The sequence below is a fragment of the Loxodonta africana genome, chromosome 2 (assembly GCF_030014295.1).
Source record: "Loxodonta africana isolate mLoxAfr1 chromosome 2, mLoxAfr1.hap2, whole genome shotgun sequence".
NCBI classification, from domain to species: Eukaryota; Metazoa; Chordata; class Mammalia; order Proboscidea; family Elephantidae; genus Loxodonta; species Loxodonta africana.
In genome coordinates this window covers 210,047,901-210,075,666 of record NC_087343.1, presented here as the reverse complement: position 1 = coordinate 210,075,666, position 27,766 = coordinate 210,047,901, and the positions used below count along the sequence as shown (strand labels likewise).

At 40.5% G+C, this 27,766-nt stretch overlaps 1 protein-coding gene across 3 annotated transcripts in view; it reads right to left on the bottom strand.

Annotated features, from left to right (window-relative positions):
• Positions 1–16,682: 16,682 nt before the first annotated feature.
• AKAP10 (A-kinase anchoring protein 10) overlaps positions 16,683–27,766 on the bottom strand; it is a 192,612-nt gene continuing 181,528 nt past the window's right edge. For all 3 annotated transcript variants that reach the window (XM_064279345.1, XM_010600246.3, XM_064279346.1), the window contains one exon: positions 16,683–25,580. In XM_064279345.1, coding sequence (XP_064135415.1) covers positions 25,575–25,580 — 6 coding nt within the window. In that variant the 3' untranslated portion in view covers positions 16,683–25,574. The remainder of the gene's footprint in view (positions 25,581–27,766) is intronic.

Sequence of the window (27,766 nt, the reverse complement as noted above, 5' to 3'; positions counted from 1 at the left end):
CCAGGTGGTTTCATTAACATCGGAATAGCCTGAACCAGAGGGAGAACTCTGATAGGGATCTGACTACATTTTTTTTTGGCGGATTTTCTGGAAAAACTAGTTTCCCAGTGATGGCTCAGAGACAGCAGTCCGTATCAAACCACATAAAGAAGCAGACCATGACAGCTTCTCCAACCCCCCAAACAAAAGAATCAAAATCTTTCCCAAATGAAGATACAATCCTGGATTTATCAGATGCAGAATATGGGAAACTAACTTACAGAATGCTTCAAGACATCACAAACGAAACAAGGCAAACTGCAGAAAAAGCCAAGGAACACACTGATAAAACTGTTGGGGAGCTCAAAAAGATTATTCAAGAACATAGTGGAAAAATTAATAAGTTGCAAGAATCCATAGAGAGACAGCATGTAGAAATCCAAAAGATTAACAATAAAATTACAGAATTAGACAACGAAGTAGGAAGTCAGAGGAGCAGACTCGAGCAATTAGAATGCAGACTGGGACATCTGGAGGACCAGGGAATCAACACCAACATACCTGAAAAGAGATCAGATAGAAGAATTAAAAAAAATGAAGAAACCCTAAGAATCATGTGGGACTCTATCAGGAAGGATAACTTGTGGGTGATTGGAGTCCCAGAACAGGGAGGGGGGGACAGAAAACACAGAGAAAATAGTTGAAGAACTCCTGACACAAAACTTCCCTGACATCATGAAAGACGAAAGGATATCTATCCAGGATGCTCATCGAACCCCATTTAAGATTGATCCAAAGGGAAAAACACCAAGACATATTGTCATCAAACTCACCAAAACCAAAGATAAACAGAAAATTTTAAAAGCAGCCAGGGAGAAAAGAAAGGTTTCCTTCAAGGGAGAATCAATAAGAATGGGTTCAGACTGCTCAGCAGAGGCCATGTAGGCAAGAAGGGAATGGGACGACATATACACAGCACTGAAGGAGAAAAACTGCCAGCCAAGGATCATATATCCAGCAAAACTCTCTCTGAAATATGAAGGCGAAATTAAGATATTTACAGATAAACACAAGTTTAGAGAATTTGCAGAAACCAAACCAAAGCTACAAGAAATACTAAAGGATATTGTTTGGTCAGGGAACCAATGGTATCGGGTGCCAGCGCGATACAAGGTCACAGAACAGAACGGCCTGATATCAACTCAAATAGGGAAATCACAAAAACAAACAAATTAAGATTAATTAAAAAAAAATTAATACACATAACAGGGAATCATGGAAGTCAATAGGTAAAAGATCGCAGTGATCAAAAAGAGGGACTAAATACAGGAGGCATGGAACTGCCAGATGGAGAGTGATACAAGGCGATATAGAACGATACAAGTTGGGTTTTTACTTAGAAAAATAGGGGTAGGTAGTAAGGTAACCACAAAGAGGTATAACAACTCCATAACTCAAGATAAAAGCCAAGAAAAGTGTAACGACTCAACTAACACAAAGTCAAACACTATGAAAATGAGTATCTCACAATTTACTAAGAAAAATGTCTCAGCACAAAAAAGTATGTGGAAAAACGAAATTGCCAACAACATACATGAAAAGGCATCAAAATGAGAGCACTAAAAACTTATTTATCTATAATTACGCTGAATGTAAATGGACTAAATGCACCAATAAAGAGACAGAGAGTCACGGACTGGATAAAGAAACATGATCCGTCTATATGCTGCCTACAAGAGTCACACCTTAGACTTAGAGACACAAACAAACTAAAACTCAAAGGATGGAAAAAATATATCAAGCAAACAATAAGCAAAAAAGAAGAGGAGTAGCAATATTAATTTCTGACAAAATAGACTTTAGACTTAAATCCGCCACAAAGGATAAAGAAGGACGCTACATAATGATAAAAGGGACAATTGATCAGGAAGACATAACCATATTAAATATTTACGCACCCAATGACAGGGCTGCAAGATACATAAATCAAATTTTAACAGAATTGAAATGTGAGATAGACACCTCCACAATTATAGTAGGAGACTTCAACACACCACTTTCGGAGAAGGACAGGACATCCAGTAAGAAGCTCAACGGAGACACGGAAGACCTACTTACAACAATCAAACAACTTGACCTCATTGACTTATACAGAACTCTCCACCCAACTGCTCCAAAGTATACTTATTTTTCTAGCGCACATGGAACATTCCCTAGAATAGACCACATATTAGGTCATAAAACAAACCTTTGCAGAGTCCAAAACATCGAAATATTACAAAGCATCTTCTCAGACGACAAGGCAATAAAACTAGAAATCAATAATAGAAAAACTAGGGAAAAGAAATCAAATACTTGGAAACTGAACAATACCCTCCTGAAAAAAGACTGGGTTATAGAAGACATCAAGGAGGGAATAAGGAAATTCATAGAATGCAACGAGAATGAAAATACTTCCTATCAAAACCTCTGGGACACAGCAAAAGCAGTGCTCAGAGGCCAATTTATATCGATAAATGCACACATACAAAAAGAAGAAAGAGCCAAAAGCAGAGAACTGTCCCTACAACTTGAACAAATAGAAAGTGAGCAACAAAAGAACCCATCAGGCACCAGAAGAAAACAAATAATAAAAATTAGAGCTCAACTAAATGAATTAGAGAACAGAAAAACAATTGAAAGAATTAACAAAGCCAAAAGCTGGTTCTTTGAAAAAATTAACAAAATTGATAAACCATTGGCTAGACTGACTAAAGAAATACAGGAAAGGAAACAAATAACCCGAATAAGAAACGAGAAGGACCACATCACAACAGAGCCAAATGAAATTAAAAGAATCATTTCAGATTACTACGAAAAATTGTACTCTAACAAATTTGAAAACCTAAAAGAAATGGATGAATTCTTGGAAAAACACTACTTACCTAAACTAACACATTCAGAAGTAGAACAACTAAATAGACCCATAACAAAAAAAGAGATTGAAACGGTAATCAAAAAACTTCCAACAAAAAAAAGCCCTGGCCCGACGGCTTCACTGCAGAGTTCTACCAAACTTTCAGAGAAGAGTTAACACCACTACTACTGAAGGTATTTCAAAGCATAGAAAAGGACGGAATACTACCCAACTCATTCTATGAAGCCACCATCTCCCTGATACCAATACCAGGTAAAGACATTACAAAAAAAGAAAATTATAGACCTATATCCCTCATGAACATAGATGCAAAAATCCTCAACAAAATTCTAGCCAATAGAATCCAACAACACATCAAAAAAATAATTCACCCTGATCAAGTGGGATTTATACCAGGTATGCAAGGCTGGTTTAATATCAGAAAAACCATTAATGTAATCCATCACATAAATAAAACAAAAGATAAAGACCACATGATCTTATCAATTGATGCAGAAAAGGCATTTGACAAAGTCCAACACCCATTTATGATAAAAACTCTTACCAAAATAGGAATTGAAGGAAAATTCCTCAACATAATAAAGGGCATCTATGCAAAGCCAACAGCCAGTATCACTCTAAATGGAGAGAACTTGAAAGCACTTCCCTTGAGAACGGGAACCAGACAAGGATGCCCTTTATCACCGCTCTTATTCAACATCGTACTGGAAGTCCTAGCCAGGGCAATTAGGCTAGACAAAGAAATAAAGGGTATCCGGATTGGCAAGGAGGAAGTAAAGTTATCACTATTTGCAGATGACATGATCTTATACACAGAAAACCCTAAGGAATCCTCCAGAAAACTACTGAAACTAATAGAAGAGTTTGGAAGAGTCTCAGGTTATAAAATAAACATACAAAAATCACTTGGATTCCTCTACATCAACAAAAAGAACATCGAAGAGGAAATAACCAAATCAATACCATTCACAGTAGCCCCCAAGAAGATAAAATACTTAGGAATAAATCTTACCAAGGAAGTAAAAGACCTATACAAAGAAAACTACAAAGCTCTACTACAAGAAATTCAAAAGGACATACTCAAGTGGAAAAACATACCTTGCTCATGGATAGGAAGACTTAACATAGTAAAAATGTCTATTCTACCAAAAGCCATCTATACATATAACGCACTTCCGATCCAAATTCCAATGCCATATTTTAAGGGGATAGAGAAACAAATCACCAATTTCATATGGAAGGGAAAGAAGCCCTGGATAAGCAAAGCATTACTGAAAAAGAAGAAGAAAGTGGGAGGCCTCACTCTACCTGATTTCAGAAGCTATTATACAGCCACAGTAGTCAAAACAGCCTGGTACTGGTACAACAACAGGCACATAGACCAATGGAACAGAATTGAGAAACCAGATATAAATCCATCCACGTATGAGCAGCTGATATTTGACAAAGGACCAGTGTCAGTTAATTGGGGAAAAGATAGTCTTTTTAACAAATGGTGCTGGCATAACTGGATATCCATTTGCAAAAAAATGAAACAGGACCCATACCTCACACCATGCACAAAAACTAACTCCAAGTGGATCAAAGACCTAAACATAAAGACTAAAACGATAAAGATCATGGAAGAAAAAATAGGGACAACCCTAGGAGCCCTAATACAAGGCATAAACAGAATACAAAACATTACCAAAAATGATGAAGAGAAACCAGATAACTGGGAGCTCCTAAAAATCAAACACCTATGCTCATCTAAAGACTTCACCAAAAGAATAAAAAGACCACCTACAGACTGGGAAAGAATATTCAGCTATGACATCTCCGACCAGCGCCTGATCTCTAAAATCTACATGATTCTGTCAAAACTCAACCACAAAAAGACAAACAACCCAATCAAGAAGTGGGCAAAGGATATGAACACACATTTCACTAAAGAAGATATTCAGGCAGCCAACAGATACATGAGAAAATGCTCCCGATCATTAGCCATTAGAGAAATACAAATTAAAACTATGATGAGATTCCATCTCACACCAACAAGGCTGGCATTAATCCAAAAAACACAAAATAATAAATGTTGGAGAGGCTGCAGAGAGATTGGAACTCTTATACACTGCTGGTGGGAATGTAAAATGGTACAACCACTTTGGAAATCTATCTGGCGTTATCTTAAACAGTTAGAAATAGAACTACCATACAACCCAGAAATCCCACTCCTTGGAATATACCCTAGAGATACAAGAGCCTTCACACAAACAGATATATGCACACCCATGTTTATTGCAGCTCTGTTTACAATAGCAAAAAGCTGGAAGCAACCAAGGTGTCCATCAACGGATGAATGGGTAAATAAATTGTGGTATATTCACACAATGGAATACTACGCATCGATAAAGAACAGTGACGGATCTGTGAAACATTTCATAACATGGAGGAACCTGGAAGGCATTATGCTGAGCGAAATTAGTCAGAGGCAAAAGGACAAATATTGTATAAGACCACTATCATAAGATCTTGAGAAATAGTAAAAACTGAGAAGAACACATACTTTTGTGGTTACGAAGAGGGGAGGGAGGGAGGAAGAGGGTTTTTTATTGATTAACCAGTAGATAAGAACTGCTTTGGGTGAAGGGAAAGACAACACTCAATACATGGAAGGTCAGCTCAATTGGACTGGACCAAAAACAAAGAAGTTTCTGGGATAAAATGAATGCTTCAAAGGTCAGCGGAGCAGGGGCTGGGGTCTGGGGAACATGGTTTGAGGGGACTTCTAAGTCAATTGGCAAAATAATTCTATTATGAAAACATTCTGCATCCCACTTTGAAATGTGGCGTCTGGGGTCTTAAATGCTAACAAGCAGCCATCTAAGATGCATCAATTGGTCTCAACCCACCTGGAGCAAAGGAGAATGAAGAACACCAAGGTCACACGACAACTAAGAGCCCAAGAGACAGAAAGGACCACATGAACCAGAGACCTACATCATCCTGAGACCAGAAGAACTAGTTGGTGCCCGGCCACAATCGATGACTGCCCTGACAGGGAGCACAACAGAGAACTCCTGAGGGAGCGGGAGATCAGTGGGATGCAGACTCCAAATTCTCATAAAGAGACCATACTTAATGGTCTGACTGAGACTAGAGGAATCCAGGCGGCCATGCTCCCCAGACCTTCTGTTGGCCCAGGACAGGAACCATCCCCGAAGACAACTCATCAGACATGAAAGGGACTGGTCAGCGGGTGGGAGAGGGATGCTGATGAAGAGTGAGCTAATTATATCAGGTGGTTAGTTGAGAGTGTGTTGGCGACTCTTGTCTGGAGGGGGGATGGGAGGATAGAGAGAGAGGGAAGCTGGCAAAATTGTCACGAAAGGAGAGACTGGAAGGGCTGACTCAATAGGGGGAGAGCAAGTGAGAGTACGGAGTAAGATGTATGTAAACTTATATGTGACAGACTGATTGGATTTGTAAATGTTCACTTGAAGCTTAATAAAAGTTAGTAAAAAAAAAATACACATGTTGTTTTGTAACATTGGTTGCCAACCTCACAACATGTGAACACTCTCCCCTTCTCGACCTTGGGTTCCCCATTACCAGCTTTTCTGTCCCCTCCTGCCTTCTCATCCTCACCCATGGCCTGGTGTGCCCATTTAGTCTCCTTTTGGTTTATGGGCCTATGTAATCTTTGGCTAAAGGGTAAACCTCAGGAGTGAGCTAAAAAGGTGTCTGAGGGCCATACTCTCGGGGTTTCTCCAGTCTCTGTCAGACCAGTAGCTTTGGTCTTTATTTATTTTTGTGTGAGTTAGAATTTTCTTCTACATTTTTCTCCACCTCTGTGTGGTACCTTCTATTGTGATCCCCACCAGAGCAGTTGGTCGTGGTAGCTGGGCACCATCTAGTTGTGCTAGACTCAGTCTGGTAGAGGCTGTGTACTAGTGGTCCATTAGTTCTTTGGACTAATCTTTCCCTTGATAATGTGATTCTTTTATTTTATTTATGTGGTGGATTACCTTGATTGATGTTGAACCATCCTTTCATGCCTGGTATGAATCCTCCTTTGTCCTGGTGTATTATTTTTTTTATATGATGCTGAATTCTATTGGCTAGAATTTTGTTGAGAATTTTTTCATCTATACTCAAGAGAGATATTTGTCTGTAATTTTCTTTTTTTTGTGGTGTCTTTAGCTGGTTTTGGTATCAGGGTTATGCTGGCTTTAAAGAATGAAAGCATTGCTTCCTTTTCTATGTTCTGAAATAGTTTGAGTAGTACTGGTGTCAGCTCTTCTCTGAATGTTTGGTAGAATTCTCCAGTGAAGCCATCTGGGCCAGGGCTTTTTTTTTTTCTTTTTCTTTTCCTTACCTTTTCAGTCTCTTCTCTTGTTATAGGTCTGTTCAGATTTTCAACTTCAGTTTGTGTTAGTTTGGGTAGTGTCTTAGTTATCTAGTACTGCTATAACAGAAATACCACAAGTGGATGGCTTTAACAAAGAGAAATTTAATTTTTCACAGTCTAGTAGGTTACAAGTCCAAATCCAGGGTGTCAGCTCAGGGGAAGGCTTTCTCTCTGTCACCACTGGAGGAAGATTCCTTGTCATCAACCTTTCCCTGGTTGAGGAGCTCCTCAGGTGCAGAGACCCCAGGTCCAAAGAACACGGTCTGCTCCTGTTGCTGCTTTCTTGGTGGTATGAGGTCCCCAACTCTCTGCTTGCTTCCCTTTCCTTTTTTTCTCTTGAGAGATAAAAGGTGATGAAAGCCACACCCCAGGGAGACTCCCTTTACATTGGATCAGAGATGTGACCTGGGTAAGGGTGGTGTTAGAATCCCACCCTAATCCTTTTAACGTAAAATTACAATTACAGAGTGGAAGGCAGCCACACAATGCTGGGAATTATGGCCCAGCCAAATTGATACACACATTTTTGGGGGGACATAATTCAATCTCTGACAGGTAGATAGTGTGTTTCTAGAAATTTGTGTATTTCCTCTAGGTTTTCAAATTTGTTGGGAGTGCAGTTTTTCATAGTACTTTGTTATGATCCTTCTTATTTCAGTTGGGTCTGTTGTACTGTCCCCATTTCACTTCTTATTTGGGTTATTTGCATCCTGCCCTGTTTTTCTTCTGTCAATTTGGCCAGTAGTTTGTTGATCATTTCAAAGAACCAACTTTTGGTTTTATTGATTGTTTCTATTGTTTTTTTCCATCCTCTATTTCTGTTCTGGTCTTTATTATTTCCTTTATCTTGGTGGCTGTGGGCTTTTTTTTTTTTTTTTTTTGCTGTTCTCTTTCTATTTGTTCACGTTGTGTAGTTAATGTTTTGAATTTGCACCTTTCTTCTTTTTTGATATGTGCATCTATTGCTGTACATTGACCTCTGTGCACTGCCTTTACGGTGTCCCATAGGTTTTGGTATGATGTGTTTTCATTCTCGTTTGAGTCTAGGAGTTTTTTTATTCCATCTTTGATTTATTCTATTACCCAGGGGTTTTTAAGCAGGGTGTTATTCAGTTTCAATGTAATTTTCCTTGCTCTTCCTGTTATTAATTTCTACTTTTATGACATTGTGATCAGAGAAGATGCTTTGTATTATTTTAGTGTTTTGGATTTTGTTGAGAATTGCTTTGTGGCCTAAGATGTGGCCTGTTCTGAAGAACGTTTTGTGTGCACTAGAAAAGAATGTGTACTTTGCTGCTGTTGGGTGAAGTGTTCTATACATGTCTATGAGGTCAAGTTGGCTGATTGTGGACTTTAGATCTTCTGTATCTGTGTTGAGTTTGTTTCTAGATGTTCTGTCCTTTACCGAGAGTAGTGTGTTGAAGTCTCCTACTACTACTATGGAACTGTCGATTTCTCTTTTCAGCGCTCTTAGAGTTTGTTTTATGTATTTTGGAGCCCTGTCATTGGATGGGTAGACATTATACCCATGTCTTTATGACAGATTGTCCCTTTAATCATTATATTTTGTACTTTTTTGTTTTTTATGGTAGATTTTGTTTTAAAGTCTATTTTATCTGAGATTAGTATTGCCACTCCTCTTTTTTGATAGTTGTTTACATGATATATTTTTTCCATTCTTTGATTCTTAATAAATTTATGTCTTTGTTTCTAAGGTGTGTCTCTTGTAGACAGCATATTGATGGATCCTGTTTTTTCATCCATTCTGTCACTCTTTGTCTCTTTTTGGGTGCACTTAAGCCATTTACATTCAGTGTGATTATTGATAGGTTTGAGCTTGTTGCTGTCATTTTGTGGTGCTGACAATTTCTTTCTTCATCTTACTCACCTGTGCTGAATTCCTTTTGTTCATGGACTTTTTTTTTCCATTTCTTTCATTTTTGTAGATTTTGTGTTTACTGAGACTTTATGTTTTTCTTTATTCTTTATTTTGATGAGTAGGATTTGTTAACTTTCTTTGTGGTTACCTTGAAATTAACTCCTATCTTCCTAAGTTTGAACCAGTCTTTTAATTACTTGATATCCCTTGACTTCCTCTCCATTTGAAAGTTCCATACCTACACCATTTATTCCCTCTTTTATTGTTCTGACAGTGTCATTTACCAATTAATCTCTCTGGTTCCCCGTTTTAAATCTTCTAGGTTTGTTTTATCTGTGAGAGTTCATTATCTAGGCTGATATCTGGCTGATGTGGTCTTGCATCATAGATTCAGGCTGCTGTCTGACGTTGTTGGTTCTATAACTGAAAGACTCCCTTTAATTCTTGAAGTTTGTTTTGGTTTTTACACATTCCCTTAATTTCTGTTTATCTGGAAGTGTCCTAATTTCACCATCATATTTTAGTGAGAATTTTTCAGGATATATTATTCTTGGTTGGCAGTTTTTTTCTTTCAAGATTTTATATATGTCATCCCATTGCCTTCTTGCTTGTATGGTTTCTGCCAAATAATCAGAGTTTAGTCTTATCGTTTCCCCTGGTGATTTTATTTTGGGTTCTATCCTATATGGGGTTTGTGAGTATCTTGGTTGGCCAGCTTTTCAAACAAAATGTTATCCAAGAACTTATCTTCAATTTCACCGATCCTGTCTTCCATTGTTTCAAACTTGCTCTTCAGACCTTCTATGACACTGTCCATTTCTGAAATCTTGCTGTTTATCTTTTGGATTTCTAATTGCTGTTTTTGTATGATTTCTAGTTGTTTATTTTGACATTTGTTCCTGCATTTTTTCCTGAATTCTTCCATTGTTTTGTCTGTTTTTTCCACGATTTCATCTGTATTTTACATGATTTTGTCTATTTTTCTTTAATTTTATCTCCGCTTTCCTTCATTTCTTGGAGAGCCCTGAATATTAGAATTTTGAATTCCCTATCAGGTAGTTCCAGTGCCTTTTCTTCTACCACAAGGTCATGTGGTGTTTTATTTTGGATGCTTACTGGAGCCATTCTGTCCTACTTTTTAAAAATTATGTTTTGGTATTGTCTGCTGCCGTAGGTACATTCAGTAATTACTTTGTTTATTGATTGTAATTGTTTGTTTCATCCTGCTTTTTTGTTTTATCTGGACAGGCAGGCTGGGCTTTCTTTGTTGTTTGCTCATCTGTGGGAACAATACTTCTCACCACCTTGTCCAGGTGGGCAGGGCCAGTTGCTTAGCTATGGTGCAGCAGGGCAGGTCCTGCAGAGGGGGGAGGTTGTGGGGATGGGTTGTTTGCGGCATGTTCTGGGGCTGACAGGTGGGGCCAGGGGCAGTATAGGGCAGGGTCCAGTGATCTGCACCTGTGCTGCTTGGGGGTGCAGTGATCAGTGCCCAGTGGAAATGCAGCAGGGAAGAGGAAGGATGTGATGTGTGGAGCTAAGTGTGTGTGGGAAAGTAGAGAAAGAAGAGAAACAGAAGCCAAAAAGAAAAAAAAAATGATGGTGAGGGAGCCTGCTGTTTGAGTAGCACAGACCTGGGGGAGCTGTGTTCCAGTGGCTTTCTAGCTTGGCAGTGTGGCACGACCCATCAAGAAGGGGCAGAGAGGGCACACACAGCTAGGCAAGTGGGAGAAAGGAAAGGAAGGAACAGAGAGGTAAGAATCTGGAAAAAAAGAAAAGGAAAAAAAGAGAAAGGCCCACTTGGCCAGGTGGTCAGGAGAAAGGAAAGGAAGGAAGGTAGAGAGAAAACAAGAATTCAAGATAAAGAAAAAAAAAAGCCCCGTGCCAGTCCACCGAAGTGGTGGCATGGAGCCGGGAAGCAGCTCCCCAGCCATGCAGCACTGCACAGCCTGTCAAGAAGGAGCAAAGATGACACATGGTGCCAGGTGTTCAGGAGAAAAGAAGGAAGGTATAGACAAGAAACTGAGAAAAAAATGCCCCCAGGGAGCTGACCCGTGTGGTGGCACAGACTAGGGAAGGGGCTCCCCAGCCAAGTGGCACTGCACAGCCCATCAAGAAGGGGTGGAGACGGCACATGGCACCAGGTGTTCAGGAGAAAGGAAAGGAGAGAAGGTACAGAGAGACAGGAAACTGAGAAAAGAGAAAGGAGAAAAATATAAGCTTCAAGGGAGCCCCCCAGGTTGGCGGCTTGGACCAGGAAAGGGGCTACCCAGCCTAGCAGCACTGCACAGCTCACCAAGAAGGAGCAGAGATGGCAGACGGTGCCAGGTGTTTGGGAGAATGGAAAGAGATGAGAGAGAAGAACTCCCCACCCCCCCCCAAAAACCAACAGCACCACCAACAAAAAAAATGGCACTGAAGCAGCCAGCTGGTGGGGCGGAGTGAATCCAAGTGGCAAGGAGCCACTGTCTCCCCAGCAAGGGACTGAGGCCTGCCAGAGAGCTGATAGCATGGAGCCTGCACAGAGGGAAGAAGGGTGGAGGGTGGAAAAGCATGTATCCCTGGTTACCTGGTGCTCTGTCTCCTGCTGGGAGCTTCGTGAAGTTGCCTTCCTGTACTCCCTGTCCACTGCTCTTGGTGGATGAGGAGTCCAAGATAGCAAATCCGTGCCACATTCGCTGATAGGGTACCTCTACTCTGTAGCTCTCCTCATTCTCTGCTGTCAGTTTCTTATTCCATTTGGTGCTTGGCTGAGTTCTTTATCCTTTCATTTGATGCTTAGGGTTTCAGGATTGACATTAGTGTCTGTTTTACTTAGTTTTCTAGGTCTTTGCTGTGGAGGGACAGCCTGATGCTTCTGTCCGTAGTGCCATATTGGCTTCTGCCCTGAGATAATCTTTAAACCTGAAACCTTCAACCAAAAATATCCCCTGACCTCTTTTTAAAACCAAACAATTGTTTAGCTTAACTAGTAAAGACTGTCTGCCTTGAGCATTGTGCTCTTTTAAAATCTGTCTATATAGGATCAAATTGACAACAGCAATTTGAAAAGTTACATAGGAAACTTAGGGGGCAGTGAGTTTATGTTAATAGGGAGGAACAACTGGGAAAAAGAGAGTGAGAATGGTTGTACAGCTCAGAGTATAATCAGTCACTGTTGTAAAACTTGGAGAATATAATCAGTCACTGAATTGTTCATGTAGAAATTGTTGAATTGGTGTGTGTTCTGCGTATATTCTCAAGAAAAATAATTAAAAATCAATGCTCATTTTTTGTTTATAATATTTATCTTTACATATAATAAAAGCAACAGCAATTCATTGTAGAATTTTTTGAAAGTCCAAAGTGCCATCTAGTCTTGCTACAGTTATTTGCCTGATCTGCTTATAATTTCTGAAAATTAGATGTTGGTAGTGTTTCTGAGTATTCCCTTTTTTTCAATGGTTGCATAATAGTCCACGGTGTGGCTATACTGTAATATATTCAACAATTACCTGTTTCTAGACACTCAGTGTTTCCTGGTGTGTGTGTGTGCTTGCCTCTATGAACTATGCTACATTACATTTATCTTTTATGTACTGGTGCTTGTTTCTTGGGATAGATTCCCAGGAGTAGGTTTGCTAGGTCTAACAATATATAGATTTTTAAACGTAATAGGTTTTTCCAGCTTATTTTCCAAAAATACTGCCACACTTCCCACTTCCACCTCTTTAATTTTTGCCAGTGTAATGGTAATATTTCATTTTTTAATATGCTTTTCCCCAGAAACCAATGAATACGGACATCTTTTCATATGTTTGTAGGCCATTTGGATTTGTTCTTTTGTGATTTGCTTATTTTAATATTTGGCAATGGGTAGGAGCTCTTTACAGAAATACATAATATATAGTACATTTTGTCATTGCCTCAAAAATATATACATTTTCTCAAATCTGTCATGTCTATGTTGACTTCACTTATGGTATCCTTCATGACAGATTTCTAATTTTCAAATATGTCTGTCTTTTTGTTTTTGTTTCTTTATAGCCTTTATGTTTTGTCTTGGTTGGGAAGTTTTTGTTTTTAAACATCTGATTTTTTAGTCCATCTGGAACTTAGCTTTTTCTAAGGTTTAATATGAAACAGTAGTTTTTTTTAAATTGCTTTTTAGTTTTCCCAGGGTAATTTATTACACGAGACACATTTTTTAGGTGATTTCTTGTTTCTTCGACACACATCAGTTGTGTTGGGCACTCTATCAGGCACTAGGATTATCATGATGAAGGCATATACATTAGACACTATTTTACAGTAGGGCTACACGTATATAATGTTGGCTCTCAGAGTCATAGCTTAAAATTATTACAAATGGCTCATAACAGAGGTTATGTAAAATGTCCTGGAGAAAAAGTATGACTCCCAAATCAGCAAGACCAAAAAGTTGAGCAAATCTTAAGAAAAATTTTGCCAATTAGAAATGAACTGGTAACCTTGGAAGAATAAAAAGGTAGCATCAAGAAGACAAGCTGGGGGAGAAAGAATGTTGGTTAAGATTTTAGTTTCCTCGAGACAGGTGAGAGTGTCTCCAACAACACTACTCAAGATCAGTGGACCCCCCTTGGCTCTGGTTCCAGTTCACTCAGTATTCCTGAAGCTGTTGGTTCCCATGTACCTTCCCATGTGCTGAGGGTATGTGGTGATCTACTGATAAAAGCATTCTAGCCAGCAGACAATTCATTTATTCATTCATTCTACAAGTAGTTACGAGTGACAAAACTGACAAAGTTCCTACCATTAAGGAGCTTATTCTTTAGTGGGGAAGACAGACTATAAACAGGATAAAAAAGTGGAATAGCTAGGATGTTAGCTAGTGACAGGTAAACAGTTGCCCTTGAGTCTATTTCAACTCACAGTAATCCCATGTGTGTCAGAGTAGAACTGTGCTCCATTGGGTTTCCGATGGCTGATTTTTTGGAAATAGATCTCCAGGCCTTTCTTCAGATACACCTCTAGGTGGACTGGAACCATCAACCTTTCAGTTAGCAGTCCAGCCCATTAGCCGTTTGCACCACCCAGGGATCCCAGTGACTTGTACTAAGGAGAAAACTAAATCTGATAAGGGAAATAGGAAGTACGGAGAAAACCAAAAAAACCAAACCTGTTGCCATCAAGTCAATTCTGACTCATAGCGACCCTATAGGGGTGACCAGGGATAGCTTCACTGAGAAGGTGGCATCTACGTGAAGGCTGAAGTGAGAGTGTGATCCATGCAGAGTTAGAGGAAGAGCATTCCAAGTCTAAGGAGTAGCAAGTACAAAAGCCATGAGGTAGGAGTGGGCCTGTAGTCCCGTGTGGCTGGTGCTGAGTGTGGAGGGTGATTGGAGATGACGTCTCAGAGGCCAGATAACATAGGACCTCATAGGTCATTATAAGGACTTTGGCTCCTTCTCTGGGTCAGATGAGAAGTCTTTGTAGGATTTTTAACAAAGAAGCAACATGATTTTTTTTTTTTTTGTGGTCCACAGCTTCTGGGAATTTGATTAGTGTCAACTGTTCCTGAGAGAGAACATCTGACCCTGAATCTTCAGGTGCTCCTAAAATCTGGTTCGTAGACCGGCCAGCCAAATTCCACATCCTGAACTGTGGTGCGTTCTCTAGTGGAAGCGCCCAGTTGTGAGGCCTGAGGGAGGATGTGGCGCTGCCAGTTGCTCCTGGTGACTCCTCCATGCCAAGAGGTGCTAACTTCAAAGTTAGCTTCAGGGGCTTTACACTGATTCTGCTGATCTCTCTGCTAATCCCACACAGAGTGTTAGATCTTGTTGCCTGTTGGTTTTGCGTCTTCTTTCCTCTGAGATAGGCCCACTGCCTCCATAGAGCTTCCTTCCCAAAAGGTGCAGCATGTCAGCTGTGTGCTGTGTGTGAGGTCCCCAAGAGGCAGAGGGGCAGTTTGGGGCTGTGGTCAGGACAGGATGTTCATTTCGAGTTTGGTGAAGATATCAGATCAGCAATTTTCACTCACAGTGGGGAGAAAAAAGGGACATCTTAGTTTCCCAGTATTGGCCATTATACAGCAACTATAAATAAATCATGATTAGAGAATCTCCTAATGAGGGAACGAGAGTCACTGGATCTACATTATGAGAGTAGCCTTGAAAAGAGACTGGTATGGTTTTCTTTGTAATAAATCAAAGGGAACTAACTCTTCATACTCTTCTTCACAATAAGTCCAGGCCTACTGCTGGCACTACCAAATGTTTCTCAAATCATAAAAATTCCATCTCTGCCATCACCTCTGTAACCAATCAACAGTTGTGGAAGCATCATTATCTCCACTTCTATGGATGACACAAAGACCCAGTGGTTGTTAGCTACCATTGAGCTGGCCCTGACTCATGGCAATCCCATGCACAACGGGATCCACAGAGTTTTCAACTGCTGATTTTTAGAAGTAGATCACCAGGGCCTTCTTCCTAATCTTAGTCTGGAATCTCCATTGAAGCCTGTTCAGCATCATAGCAACAGGAAAGCCTCCACTGACAGATGGGTGGTGGCTGCATTTGAGGTGCATTGACTGGGAATCAAACCTGAGTCTCCTACATGGAAGGCTAGAATTCTACCACTGAACTACCACTGCCCCCAAATACCTAAAGAGGTGTGGGGAAGGCCCAAGGTTCCACAGCAAGGATGTGGTACAACATGGACTTGAACCTACTTTCATGCAAACAGCTCAGTGCAGATAAAGTCTGGCCTCTGCTGGTGTGCCTTCTGCCATTTGCCTGAGGTTGGACTAGTGCAACAGTTCTCAAACTTTTTTATCTCAGAAACTCTTCACACTCTTAATAATTTTTGAGGACCTCATAGAGCTTTTGTTTATGTGGATTATACTTATTCAAATACATTGTATCAGAAATTACAATGAAGAAATTAAAAAAATATAATTCATTTGAAAATAATAAACCCAGTAATATTAACACTCGGTCTTCAAAAAAAAAAAAAAAGTGTTTTGCAGTTTTGCAAATTTCTTTCGTATCTGGCTTAATAGAAGACAGCTGGATTCTCACATCTGTCTTTACATTCAGCCTGTTGATTGAAGTGTATCTGGCCTGCCTCAGAGATAAGCAGCTGGAAACAGGTGGAGTGTCTTAACAGCCTTGTGGATATTCTTGATACCACACACCAAAACTTGACAAGCGGTTGTTTCTTTAAGGTTAGTTACAGTGTAGAAGCTGAGAGGATATTATGACCTTTTTATGCTCTGTGAAAGTCTACTGGTGGACCTTGCACTTTGAGAGGATCTTTTATCCATGCATGGCTTTGTACATCCTGCACTGGTCAGTTGGAACATACTGGTTCACTGGGTTATGCAGGTCTTTCAAATGTTGGCACATTTCATTATACCATATCCAAAAAATCAATTTGTTAATCAGATCTCATCAGAAATCTCTTTAAGTATTGGGAAGCTATCAAGGTCAGTGGTCAACACCAGTTTTCCAAAATTTTATTTTTTGCTTGAAAACTTTTATTTTTTGCAATAAATACTGTTTTTTTTTCTTGACATAATAGGCTCATTTTATTCAATTTCAGGAAAATTTCTTTCCAATACTGTACTCAAGTCTAATAACTAATTTGTTGGTTGTTCTTTCAAGTAAAATGGCATTCCATAAAACCAGTGGATAGTTCTTACAACTCAAACAATTGCACAAGTGCCTTTCCTCAATACAATCATCATGTCTCAGTCTGCACAGAAGTGCCTTAAGAGTACTTCCCATTTTGTTATACACAACATAAAACATTCAAAGATTGCCATTTAATAAATATTACAGCTTGACCAAGGATTTTTTTTTTTTTTTTGACACTGAATACATAGTGGTGGACTATAGTGACTATTAGTACAATTTGGTGTCACTCTTTTGATTCTTGCTAAGATGACAGCATTTTCACCCACCACTGTTTTTGCACCATCAGTGCAAATACTGACACAGCAAAAAAGGCAACTGACATCTTAGTGTTATGAAAACAGTTTTGAACTCATGGATCTCCTGAGGGGGCCTCGAGGACACTCAGGCACCTGCAGATCACACCTTGTAAACTGCTGGACTAGCACATACGAGGGACACCTCAATATTACCCTTTTGCTAGGAGCAGGTAGGGTCTCCTTTTGCCCCTAAGGCCTAGAAGGACTTGTTCTGATCCTGGGCAGATGGGCCCAGGATGGCCATTAGCTAGGTCAGGTTCATTATAAGCAATTTTTTTTTTTTTTTTTAAATAGCATTTCCTGGGCCATGCTTCCTGAGAAGAGCTCACCTGCAATCTGGTGAGATAAATAGACTCAGAGGATACCCTCTATGACACCAAACTGGAAGCTGTGTGAGGACATGCTCAGGAGGGACTCACCCAAACTGAAAACCAGGGAGGCTCAGAGGAGAAGGTACTAGAGGGAGTGCGCCAGCCTTCAAAGGTGAGAAGGACTTCTTTAGGCAGAGTGATGGGGAGGACATTCTAGGGTGTAGTGATTGCTCAAACAAAGGCACCAGCTCTGAGATGTAAAAGTCCACTGCGGAAAGAGTGGGCAGAGGTGTAGTTCAATGTCTAGTGTTCCAAGATCTAGGAGGCTGACCAGTCAGGGCCTTAAGTGCTAAATAAAGAACTTGGACTTTATCCAGTGGCCAAAAGGGAGTTCATTAAAGATACAGGTGATCCTGTATGTAAGGCAAATCCCTACTGTCCTAAAAACAAAACAAAACAAACAAACAAATCAAACCCAGCGCCGTCAAATCAATTCCAACTCACAGTGACTCTATAGGACAGACTAAAATTGCCCCACAGGGTTTCCAAGAAGCACCTGGTGGATTCAAATTGCCAACCATTTGGTTAGCAGCTGTAGCTCTTAAAGGGGAAAAAAAAATTACAGTATCAATCTGAGCATTTAAACTTTTAAGAATGTTGATGAAGTAGTCAGGGGTCTACTTATAGTATCTAATTTATTTAGTTACACATGCATATTTAAAATAACATATATAATAATACATTAATATAAAATATTGCTTTTTCCATTCTTACATTTCAAGTAACAATTTTATTGAAACTCTCTACGTGCATCTTGGACATGAATCAACGTCTTCATTACATCAGAGCCACAATCTCCTGAAGCATGTCTCCTTCACTTGCATCTAAGTTGTTTGATGCAGCACTTTAAAAATATCCGATACTCTGATTGGAAAGTGTGACCCTAAGTAACCAGTTTGGGACTGCTCCACTCCCTCAACTGATCATGCAGGTGTATGTTTGTGATCCTTACAGCAAAGCTACTTACTTATTGCTTTTGAAATTGCTCTTCGAGAGGCTAGTTTACAAAACCTAACTCTTGATATAGTGAGGAAATACCCCCTGGAATAATTACTAATTTTCTTTCCTCTTTTAACCCATTCCAATAGAAGAAATCTATAACCTACAAAACTTGCATTATTTGAGGTTGTTTGGGCTGAAATGTGAAAGAAGCCAGAGGCAGGGCAGTTACAGGGGATGATAAGTTTGATTGTGGGTGCAGGATACCATTCTCAGGACAAGAAAGGCCTCAGCATCCTAAGCCAGGTGGTTGGGCTGATCGTCATCATGGGCAGTGAAGTTCCCTGGGGTGGGAATGAAGGAGAGAAGAAAGCTGGGAGTTGTGTATTAAAGACTTGGGGAAAGGCAGCCAGCGGTGTCCTGAGTCGGACAGATGGCTGAGATGACAGTCCCCCCAGGTAGCAAGGGTTTTAATGGAGGACTTGGAGCAACGATATGGAAACAGCATTGATCAGGAGTGGGGGCTCGGATATGCTCATATGAAGCCCTTGCCCACAGTCTGTGTATGTGTGGGGGTGAGCAGGGGAATGACCTGCACGCCAGCACTGTGAAGATATCGTATCTGAGGGAAGAGGTACATGCAGAACAGGGCGTGTCCTGGGTAAAGACTGAGATGGCCAGGGAATTTTTGTGCATCGCAAAGGTGGGTGGGGGGGGGGCACCTCATCTGCCCCACAAGTTCTTTACTCTCTCATAACACTGAATTTTCATTAGCTCTTTTCTAAGCTGCAAGGAAGGCAGGCAATCTGTTTGCAACAACAGACTGAAACATATCATCAATTGTGAAGATGGTGCGCAACGTTCCTTTCTGTGACAAATGGGGTCACTATGCTCAGAGCTGACTCCAACTAGCAAAAACAGAACAGGCATCTAACAGGCCCTGAGGAAATATGTGCAGGAAGAAATACAGGAGAGGGAGGAGAGGCTAAAGGAAGTGGGAAAAAAAGGAGCAATGAGGTGCCAGTGTCCTGTGGGAGGGATTTGAAAAGGAGGTCAGCAAGGGACAGGTCAGGAAAGGGATGGTCAGGACCTCTGAGGGCAGATGGCCTCAAACACACGGGGGACAAACTGGAAGGAAATGGGCCAGACAGGATATGTGCAAAAGGTTCCACCAGGACCTTGAGTATGATCCCAACAGCCCAAAGTCTCAGACCTGGAGGAATGTCAGGTGCACTATCCCCAGCAAAGGCACTGGCGGCTGGGGAGCTAAAGACCACGGGACTGAGATTAATCCTGTGACCTCTTTTAAGCCTTACCCCATTTGGAGACAGACTTGCCTTGATGGTCTCAGACCACTGACTGAGACAGTGGGGTGTTGTTTGGGTGTTCTCGGCTTTGATAAACACCTTAATACTAATATAGGATTCATGGGCTTGTTTGAGTAAATCATAAATAGGCCTCGATTATATTTCTGTACAGCATGGGCTACATAGAAATAAAAGGGCATGAAAATATCCATCTCCCAATTTACAGAAAAGATTTTGAGGCAGTGATTCTCAAAAGTGTTAGATCCAGTGCAGCACCATTAATATCACTTGGGAATCTGGTAAAAACGCAAATTGTACAGGACCTACTCCAGACCTACTAAATCAGAAACTCTAGGGGTGAGGACCAGCAATCTATGTTTTAACAAGTCCTCTAGAGTATTGCGATGCATGATAAACTTTAAGAACCAGTTGAAGTTTATCATGGAAGCAAGGAATGTTTTCCATTTTAAAAATTCCCACACGCTGCCACCTCCCTAAATTTTTCTTAAACTCTCGGTATCTGCTATACTAGTCGGCATGAGTAACGGTAAGCTGCCAACGAGGGAAGGAATGAGTATTTGCAGGATAGAACATTAGAAGGCAGTCGCATTGCCTGGTCTTGATGCCTGGCTTTGAGACCCTGGAGAAATTCCCTTACCCCTTAAGCCTCCAGACTTCTCATTTATGAGAAGAGAAAAGTAATTACCTTACACAACTGTCATAAGGATCAAGAGATAGTGCCTGTTACATAGAAATACTCAATTTTGCTCGTTATTATTATTATTACAGTATAACTCAGGAGGAGTTGATTAGCTCATGGGATTAGGTTTTTCCAACATAGTGATTTTATATCACATGCATGTTAATACCTTTAATCTGTTTCTAGTTTCTAAGAATTCACATTTCTCAAAGTTCTGCAGAGGGCCTCATGGGTCTGAGACTGATCCTATGGACTCTTCTAAGCTTTACCCCATTTAGAGACTTGCCTCGATGGTCTCAGACATGAAGGTGCTGACCTTTTTGTCAAACAGGTGCTCAACACACAAGTAACTGCAAAATCTCTGGTCCTACAGCAAGTAAATGGAATGGCACAGCAACGGGTCCTTGAGGGATTCTGGAAGGCAGGGGTGTTCATGAAGGGTGGGAGTAAGAAGACATGAGGAGCAAACTCCTTCCGAGCCTCTCCTTCTCCCTTTAAGCCCCAACTCCCTCTATGGTCCAGTACGAAAGCTTGAAGATTTCCAGTAGGAAAGGGAGTTAAATCATGAGCTCAAAATGCCATCTTGAGCCAAAAACCTGGCACACATTTTAGGTGGAACTTCCAACTTACATTTCCTCAGTAAAATGAATCATCCAAGGGTCAGGGAAATTTTATTTCTTCCTGGATCCCTGTACCGAACCTGATGCTTAAAAAAAAAGATGCTTAGCAGGCCTTAAAATGTTTGAATGGACAAACGTTTGCTAAACCACTAGTTCTGTTACTAGAAGGAAAAGGCTGCTACTTACCAAGAAAGACAAGGACGACTAAGGTCTAGGTGGAGTCTGTTGGACTTGGGTGAGCCTGTAAGGCTGGGACCCACCGCTTAGAGTTATATTTGGTCTGAAGGCCCAAGTCCTTGCAGGTGCTTCTTTCAGCTAGAGTTCTTTTGCAAGGCCTATGGTATGTGGGACTCTTACTGTGACTCAGGCAGAGGCCAGCTTGGGATGATTTAGGGTGAGCCTGAAGGCACCTCCAGGACAGGGTCTTGGATACCTGAAACTGGGGGAAATGCCACCATCATAATAATCCCCTTCTCTTACTTCCTCATTAGCAAATCCTAGCTCTCTTCAAGTGGAACCTAAGGCTCGCTCTTTCTAGGTACCTTCCCCACCGCCCAGGGCCTGTGCTCAGGAGTACTACTCAGGGTACACTAAGGGGGCCACTCCTTCAGGTGCCTCAGGGGTGCCAAGGAGTGGTGGCTGCACTCCCACCCTTATGCAAGAGGCTTAATGATTCCCGGTGAGTTTTGTGACACTCTGAATGTGTCAGAGTAGTCTGTCTGAAAGGAACATACTGAGAAAATACTTGTTTGCATGAATTTCTAAGGGAGAATACTAACCATCCCGTGGTACAGGTGAGAAGCCCCAACTTTTCTACCCTCAACATGCATGGGCTCAGGGCCTTGGGGCACACTGGTTCCACCATTGTCCTTTCCTGCTATTTTTAACATCCAGGTCTGCCTTCAGGCCCAGCTTTAGGGCCACCCTTCCTACTCTGAGCCTGTCTTGTTCCTGCCCAAGCAGGGAGAGCTTCGCCCACCCCCCGGCCCCAAGTGCCCACAGTGATCCTCTGTGGGTCTCATGGAGTTTAACTGTAACCTTGAAGAGTTTTACTGGCATTTACTCCTACTTTATGGCTTCAGCCAAAGGCCAGAGACCTTGCCTCGTGCATAGAAGTATCCACCATCTGCAAATTTTGTAATATTTATACTCTCCCCTCTCCCTAATTTTAAGTCTATTCAGTTTCTCATGAACAGAAATGCCCTCTATTTCTGGGTTAACTATAGCTGCTAATAGTGGGGATCCTTGGAAGGATGCTGGGAAGCATGGAAAGGTGCTGACCAGAAGCTCTAAATGGTGACCATGCCACAACAGGCCAAGGACCTACCCCTGTCCAGGCCTCAGTAACTCCTCACTGTAAAAATGTGGGAGTGCCTTTTGGTTCCATTAGATCAGGATTTCATTTTGAGAGAAAACACAAAATGACCAAGGACAGTTTACTAAAGAAAAACTCTCTAGAATCCAGTGGTTTATTTAAGTTGCAAGCATGCTGACAGCACATGATCATTAGTAACTGGAGTAGTCTGGCAGCATTTTAGTCAAGGTCCTTTTAGCTACATGTAATAAAAACTCATCTGAGGCTGGTTAAAACAACAAAAAAAATTCATTCTAAGGATGCCTAAGGGATTAATGGAGCCCAAGGCAAGAATGCAGGACTAAATTCAGAGACCAGGGCTCAGTGCCTGAGGAACAGGTTCTTAGGGCAGCTGTTCTCAGGGCCAGAAGCTCCTGTGTTCTCTATTTTTACTTCTAACCCTCTCTGCTTGTCTATGGACAATGCCAATGCCAGTCACAGGTCTTGACTTTTTAAGTGACCCATCCAAGCTACCATCCTAGATGGTGACCAGTATCTCTCATGCCAAATTCTTAAGATAAAAAGGATCTGCTTGGGGACGGGGGAGGGCAGTGAGAAGGGAAAAGTCAATGTGTACAAACATGGCCCCCACTCTTGTACAAGTGAGGTGTTTCTGAAGGACGGTGTCATTGTGAGTCAAGGAAGGTAACCCAAACAGTGTGATTAGAGAGTGGCCAACCACCTCATCGGTACTTAGCTATAAATACTTGAATACAACAGCAAAAAAGTTTGTAATTTTCTGTAACTCAGAGTGACCTCTTCCAAATGCCTACTAAACCAGTCAAAGCTCCAGTACTACCAGCTGTTTACATTTCTTGAGGTTCTACTGAACCCAAGCAGTTAGAAAAAGCTGCTCCCTGTTTTACTGCTCTTCACTGATTTTGTTGACATTTGCTTTCTTACTTTCATCAAATCTTATAGGAGTGAAAACATATCAAGTTACAAAGGTATCTTTCTTACTAGCATCAAAAAAAAAATGATTTGTGCTAATGTCAGAGACATGATAAAGACAAAGACTTTCAGAGGAAGGGGTTCAACTGATTCCTTAAACTGATAAAAACACTGCCAGGGAAACGTTTTGTGGGCAAACGCATAGAGCCTAAACACAGGAGGTGCTCAATGTCAGATGAATCCAAATCCAATTTTAAAATGAGTACAAGAATCTACTTGAGATTTTGGCTAATAATTTCCGGGCATACTCTGCTTCTGTGTCCCATAGTAGGTGGGGAAGAAAAAAGCAACCGAGTTTCAAACTTACGATTCTCTTTATAAGTAGCTTACAACTACTGACATCTCTAGCTCAGAAGCACAAAATGTATACAAAGAAATGATTAGAAATCATCTTAACTGAAAGCACTAGTTTAAATAGCCTAGGGTCTTACAGAAATTATGATCCCAAAACATGCAGAGGCAGCAAGAGTCACTCAAAACCACATTTATTCTATGATCTTTATATTGCTTTTCTATTATTTAAAGATTGAAGCAATGCAAGATGGATGGAAGTATTTTGTTAAAAAACAAAATGAGTTAATCACAGCATATACACCTAATAAAAACCTCAGGGTTTATGCTATATACTCCAAACACAAGGCTAAGGCAAATAATAGTTCATGGTCTGAGTTTTTGTAAAGCAAATGGACATATTTGAAAGGATCAATATATTCAGCAGAAGAGCCATTAAAAGCCCCTGAAAGCATAAAGTTGACACCATTTTAAATTTATACACACACACACGCACACACACATTTTAAAATCAAACACAATTAAATAGAATATGGTTTAAGTACATGAATACTTCAGCTTTAGAAGAATAACAGAGGTGGTACATAGTACCAAACACTTATACACAGCCTTTTTGCTTCTTCTGTTGGTGAAAAAGTGTGCCTCCATACAATCAAATATTGCAGTGGAATAAATTCTCTATTCATTCAAGACTTTCTCAAGGACAGAGGTGATTAATAATTATATATACACACAAACACACATACATATACATATAAAATAATAATATATTTTTTTTTTTTTGCAGTCTGAGCAAAAGCAGTAACACCTAAGAGAACTTCCTTTCCCTTCGAACAGACATGGGTGACGAGGAAGCGTGAGCATTGGTGTGGCTAGTGGAGTGTGCTTGCCACTGGGCAGCCGGATGAGCGGCTGTGGTCCAGACATAGAAGCCAACTAAGTAGAAGAGCAGTGAGTGAGTCTCTTAATATCTTGAGACAGAAAAAAAGGCCATCAACTGCTAACTTTCCAGCTTTCCCACCTTCCTTCTTAAAAAATGTTATATAATCTGGAGTAAACATTTTGTTCGTGGTACCACCAGGGAAAAACTGGAGTGATCGTTAATATTTATTTCTTTCCACATGTATTAAGGGGATAACCGAAGCGCAAAATTCCAGAGGAGCAAGTCCTAATGCTCAAAGTAAACTAGATTTGCCCTTTTGTTAGCAGAAGCCTATCCTGGGGAGAGACTGGTTTTCAGCACACTGTATCTCAGGAACAAATAAAACATGAAAATTGCATACTGCTACCAAACGGAAGGACAGTGTCACTGAGACTTGACCCGTGTTAGCTTCCTGCCAAACTAATGCAAACTCTGTGGAGGAAGGCTGTACAATGAACCCGCACTCCATTACAGGGAAGGAAAACAATCTGCTAGCACCGCACAGCCACTCTGAGCTGCCTGGCTCTCAGTGGGGCTGACTCACCTTTCTGTTTTAGGAGGATAAAGCAAAGCACCTCCAGAACCTGCTTTATGAAGCTATTAGGGAGCAGTTACCTCTACAAGAATGTGCATCAGTTATCAGCTTATGCTCATCTGCCTCCTACAGGATGTGGCCCTTGTCTATCCCAGCAGGCTAAAACTCTTTTATAAATGGGTTATTGCCATTGGAAAATTACTAATTTTCTAGTAATGTAAACAATACCACTTTGTCTCTTTATGACTTTCACTTTGTGAACATCATGTGCATCATACATGTCTGCATGTTATTCTGCATTGCAGTGGAGTCTTGGATTGTCTGCCATTCTTCCTTGGGAACAACAGTGATGTATCAGTGAAAAGAAATACAGTGCTTTGTTCTCGTTGTCCGTGTTGAAGAGTCCAACCAAAGGAAAAAAGTTCACTTATTTTTCAAAAGCAGATTTGCTTTATCTCAGGTCTTGAATCATAGCTGAAAAAGATAAAAAAAAAAAAAAAAAGGTAAAGTACATTTCCATAACTGCGGACGTATTATCGTTGCAGCTTCAGGAAGAAGGGAACCAACACTCAGTGAGTGTTTACTGTATAACAGTGCTTAGGATAGGTAGAAGCTGACTAAATCTTGTGAGGTAAAACATAGTAATTATTCTCATTTACAGATGGGTGAAAAGAAGCTTAAAAAGGTTACACAACTTACCTAGGGCCACATACCAAGGACTGGCACCTAGACTTGATTTTGTCTTTCCTTTTTGGCAATAGATTTAAGCATGAAAAATATTCCTACCTTTTGACAGAGTAATTCTACTTCTAGGAATTAACCTCACGTCACTATCCAAAGGAAGGATAAAGACATATACACGTTTATTTAAGTGTTGTTTATAACAGGGAAAAACCAAAACAACATAAATGACCATCCACAGGGGATTCATGAAATTAGAGAGCGGTCAACCACCTCATCCAGTGCTTAGTTATCAGTACATGAATACAACAGCAAAGAAGTTTGTAATTTTCTATAATACAGAGTGATCTTCCCCTCCAAATTCTTAGAAAAAAGAACTTTGATCTGCTAGCCTTCCAAGACCAAGCTCATGAGGCTGAGTCCCTCCTTTACACACAGCACTGAGGAGGAAACAAAAATTACAGAAGTCATAATCTCTGCTATTTGTGAGATGGCACACATACACGTGAAACAAGTAACGAAGTGAGGTCGTTTGTGTTAAACATCCAAGTACATCAATGTCATGGATTGAATTGTGTTCCCCCAAAGTATTTGTTAACTTGGGTAGGCCGGTACTGTGTGATTGTCCACTATCTTTTCATCTGATGTGATTTTCCCATGTACTGTAAATCCTACCTCTATGATGTTAATGAGGCAGGATTAGAGGCAGTTATGTTAATGAGGCAGGACTCAATCTACAAGATTAGGTTGTGTTTTAAATCAATCTCTTTTGAGATATAAGAGCAAAGCAAGCAGAGAGACGGGGGACCTCATGCTACCAAGAAAGAAGTGCCAGGAGCAGAGCTTGTCCTTTGAACCTGGGGTCCTTGCACTGAGAAGCTCCTAGACCAGGGTAAGATTGATGACAAACGCCTTCCTCCAGAGCCCACAGAGAGAGAAAGCCCCTGGAGCTGGAGCCCTAAACTTGGACTTCTGGCCTTCTAGACTGTGAGAGAATAAACTTCTGTTTGTTAAAACCATCTACTTGTGGTATTTCTGTTGCAGCAGCACTAGATAACTAAGACAATCATATAGGCAAATGGAGAACTGGGGATTCAAAGCAGTGAGATATCAACATGGGCTAAAGAGGCTGGGCATCACTTTGTGGACACTGGACTTCTCACATTCATACATCATTCATACAACTTAATGAGGTTTTCTTATGCAAATTATCTGATCTATTAATGAAGAAGAGAGGGACTGGAGAAGGCAAGTAACTTGCAAAAGGTCACACATATTGATTAAGCATGGACTGAACTAGTTCTCATAGTCTAGTGCTTTTTTCATACCAACATACTGCTTGATCCCTGAAGGACAAGCAGGACAGACACCTTGGCCAGCCCAGGGGAAGGCCTAACAAGCTTACAGCATAATACAGAAAAAATATATCTGTATATCCTAAAATGAAAAAGCACAGAGTAATAATCTCTGAACATACAACTCAAAAGCCTTAATTTTAAACACCTTCTTTCCAAATGGTTTCTAAAGAACATTTTTATATTGTCAAACATTTGAGCACCAAAATGATAATGGTTAATTGCAAAAATAACTATTTTGCACTTCTTCATACATCCTACTCTTTGATATTTTAGGCTTAACTTAGCCAGTGAAGATAAATACGGGCAAAAATTATCAGCCTTACACAGAAAAGAAGACAGAGTCTGCAGAAGTGAAGAGGGCTTTGGTATGACTCAGCTCAGTGAAAAGTTCAAAATTAAACCAAACTCTGGTAAGACAGTTCTTATAACATGGCAAAAAGTTGGCAAGGGTGATGCTGGATCTAAACTTAAATTCAAGCCTTCCAAACTAAAAGTTACATGAAATGTCATCTGAACATATTTTTCTCTGATTCCTAACTTTCGCTTAATGTAAACACTAGAGGAGTAGTTTTATGTCTTCGCAAAGGAGCAGTCAGTCTCATGCTTTCACAAAGAATACGA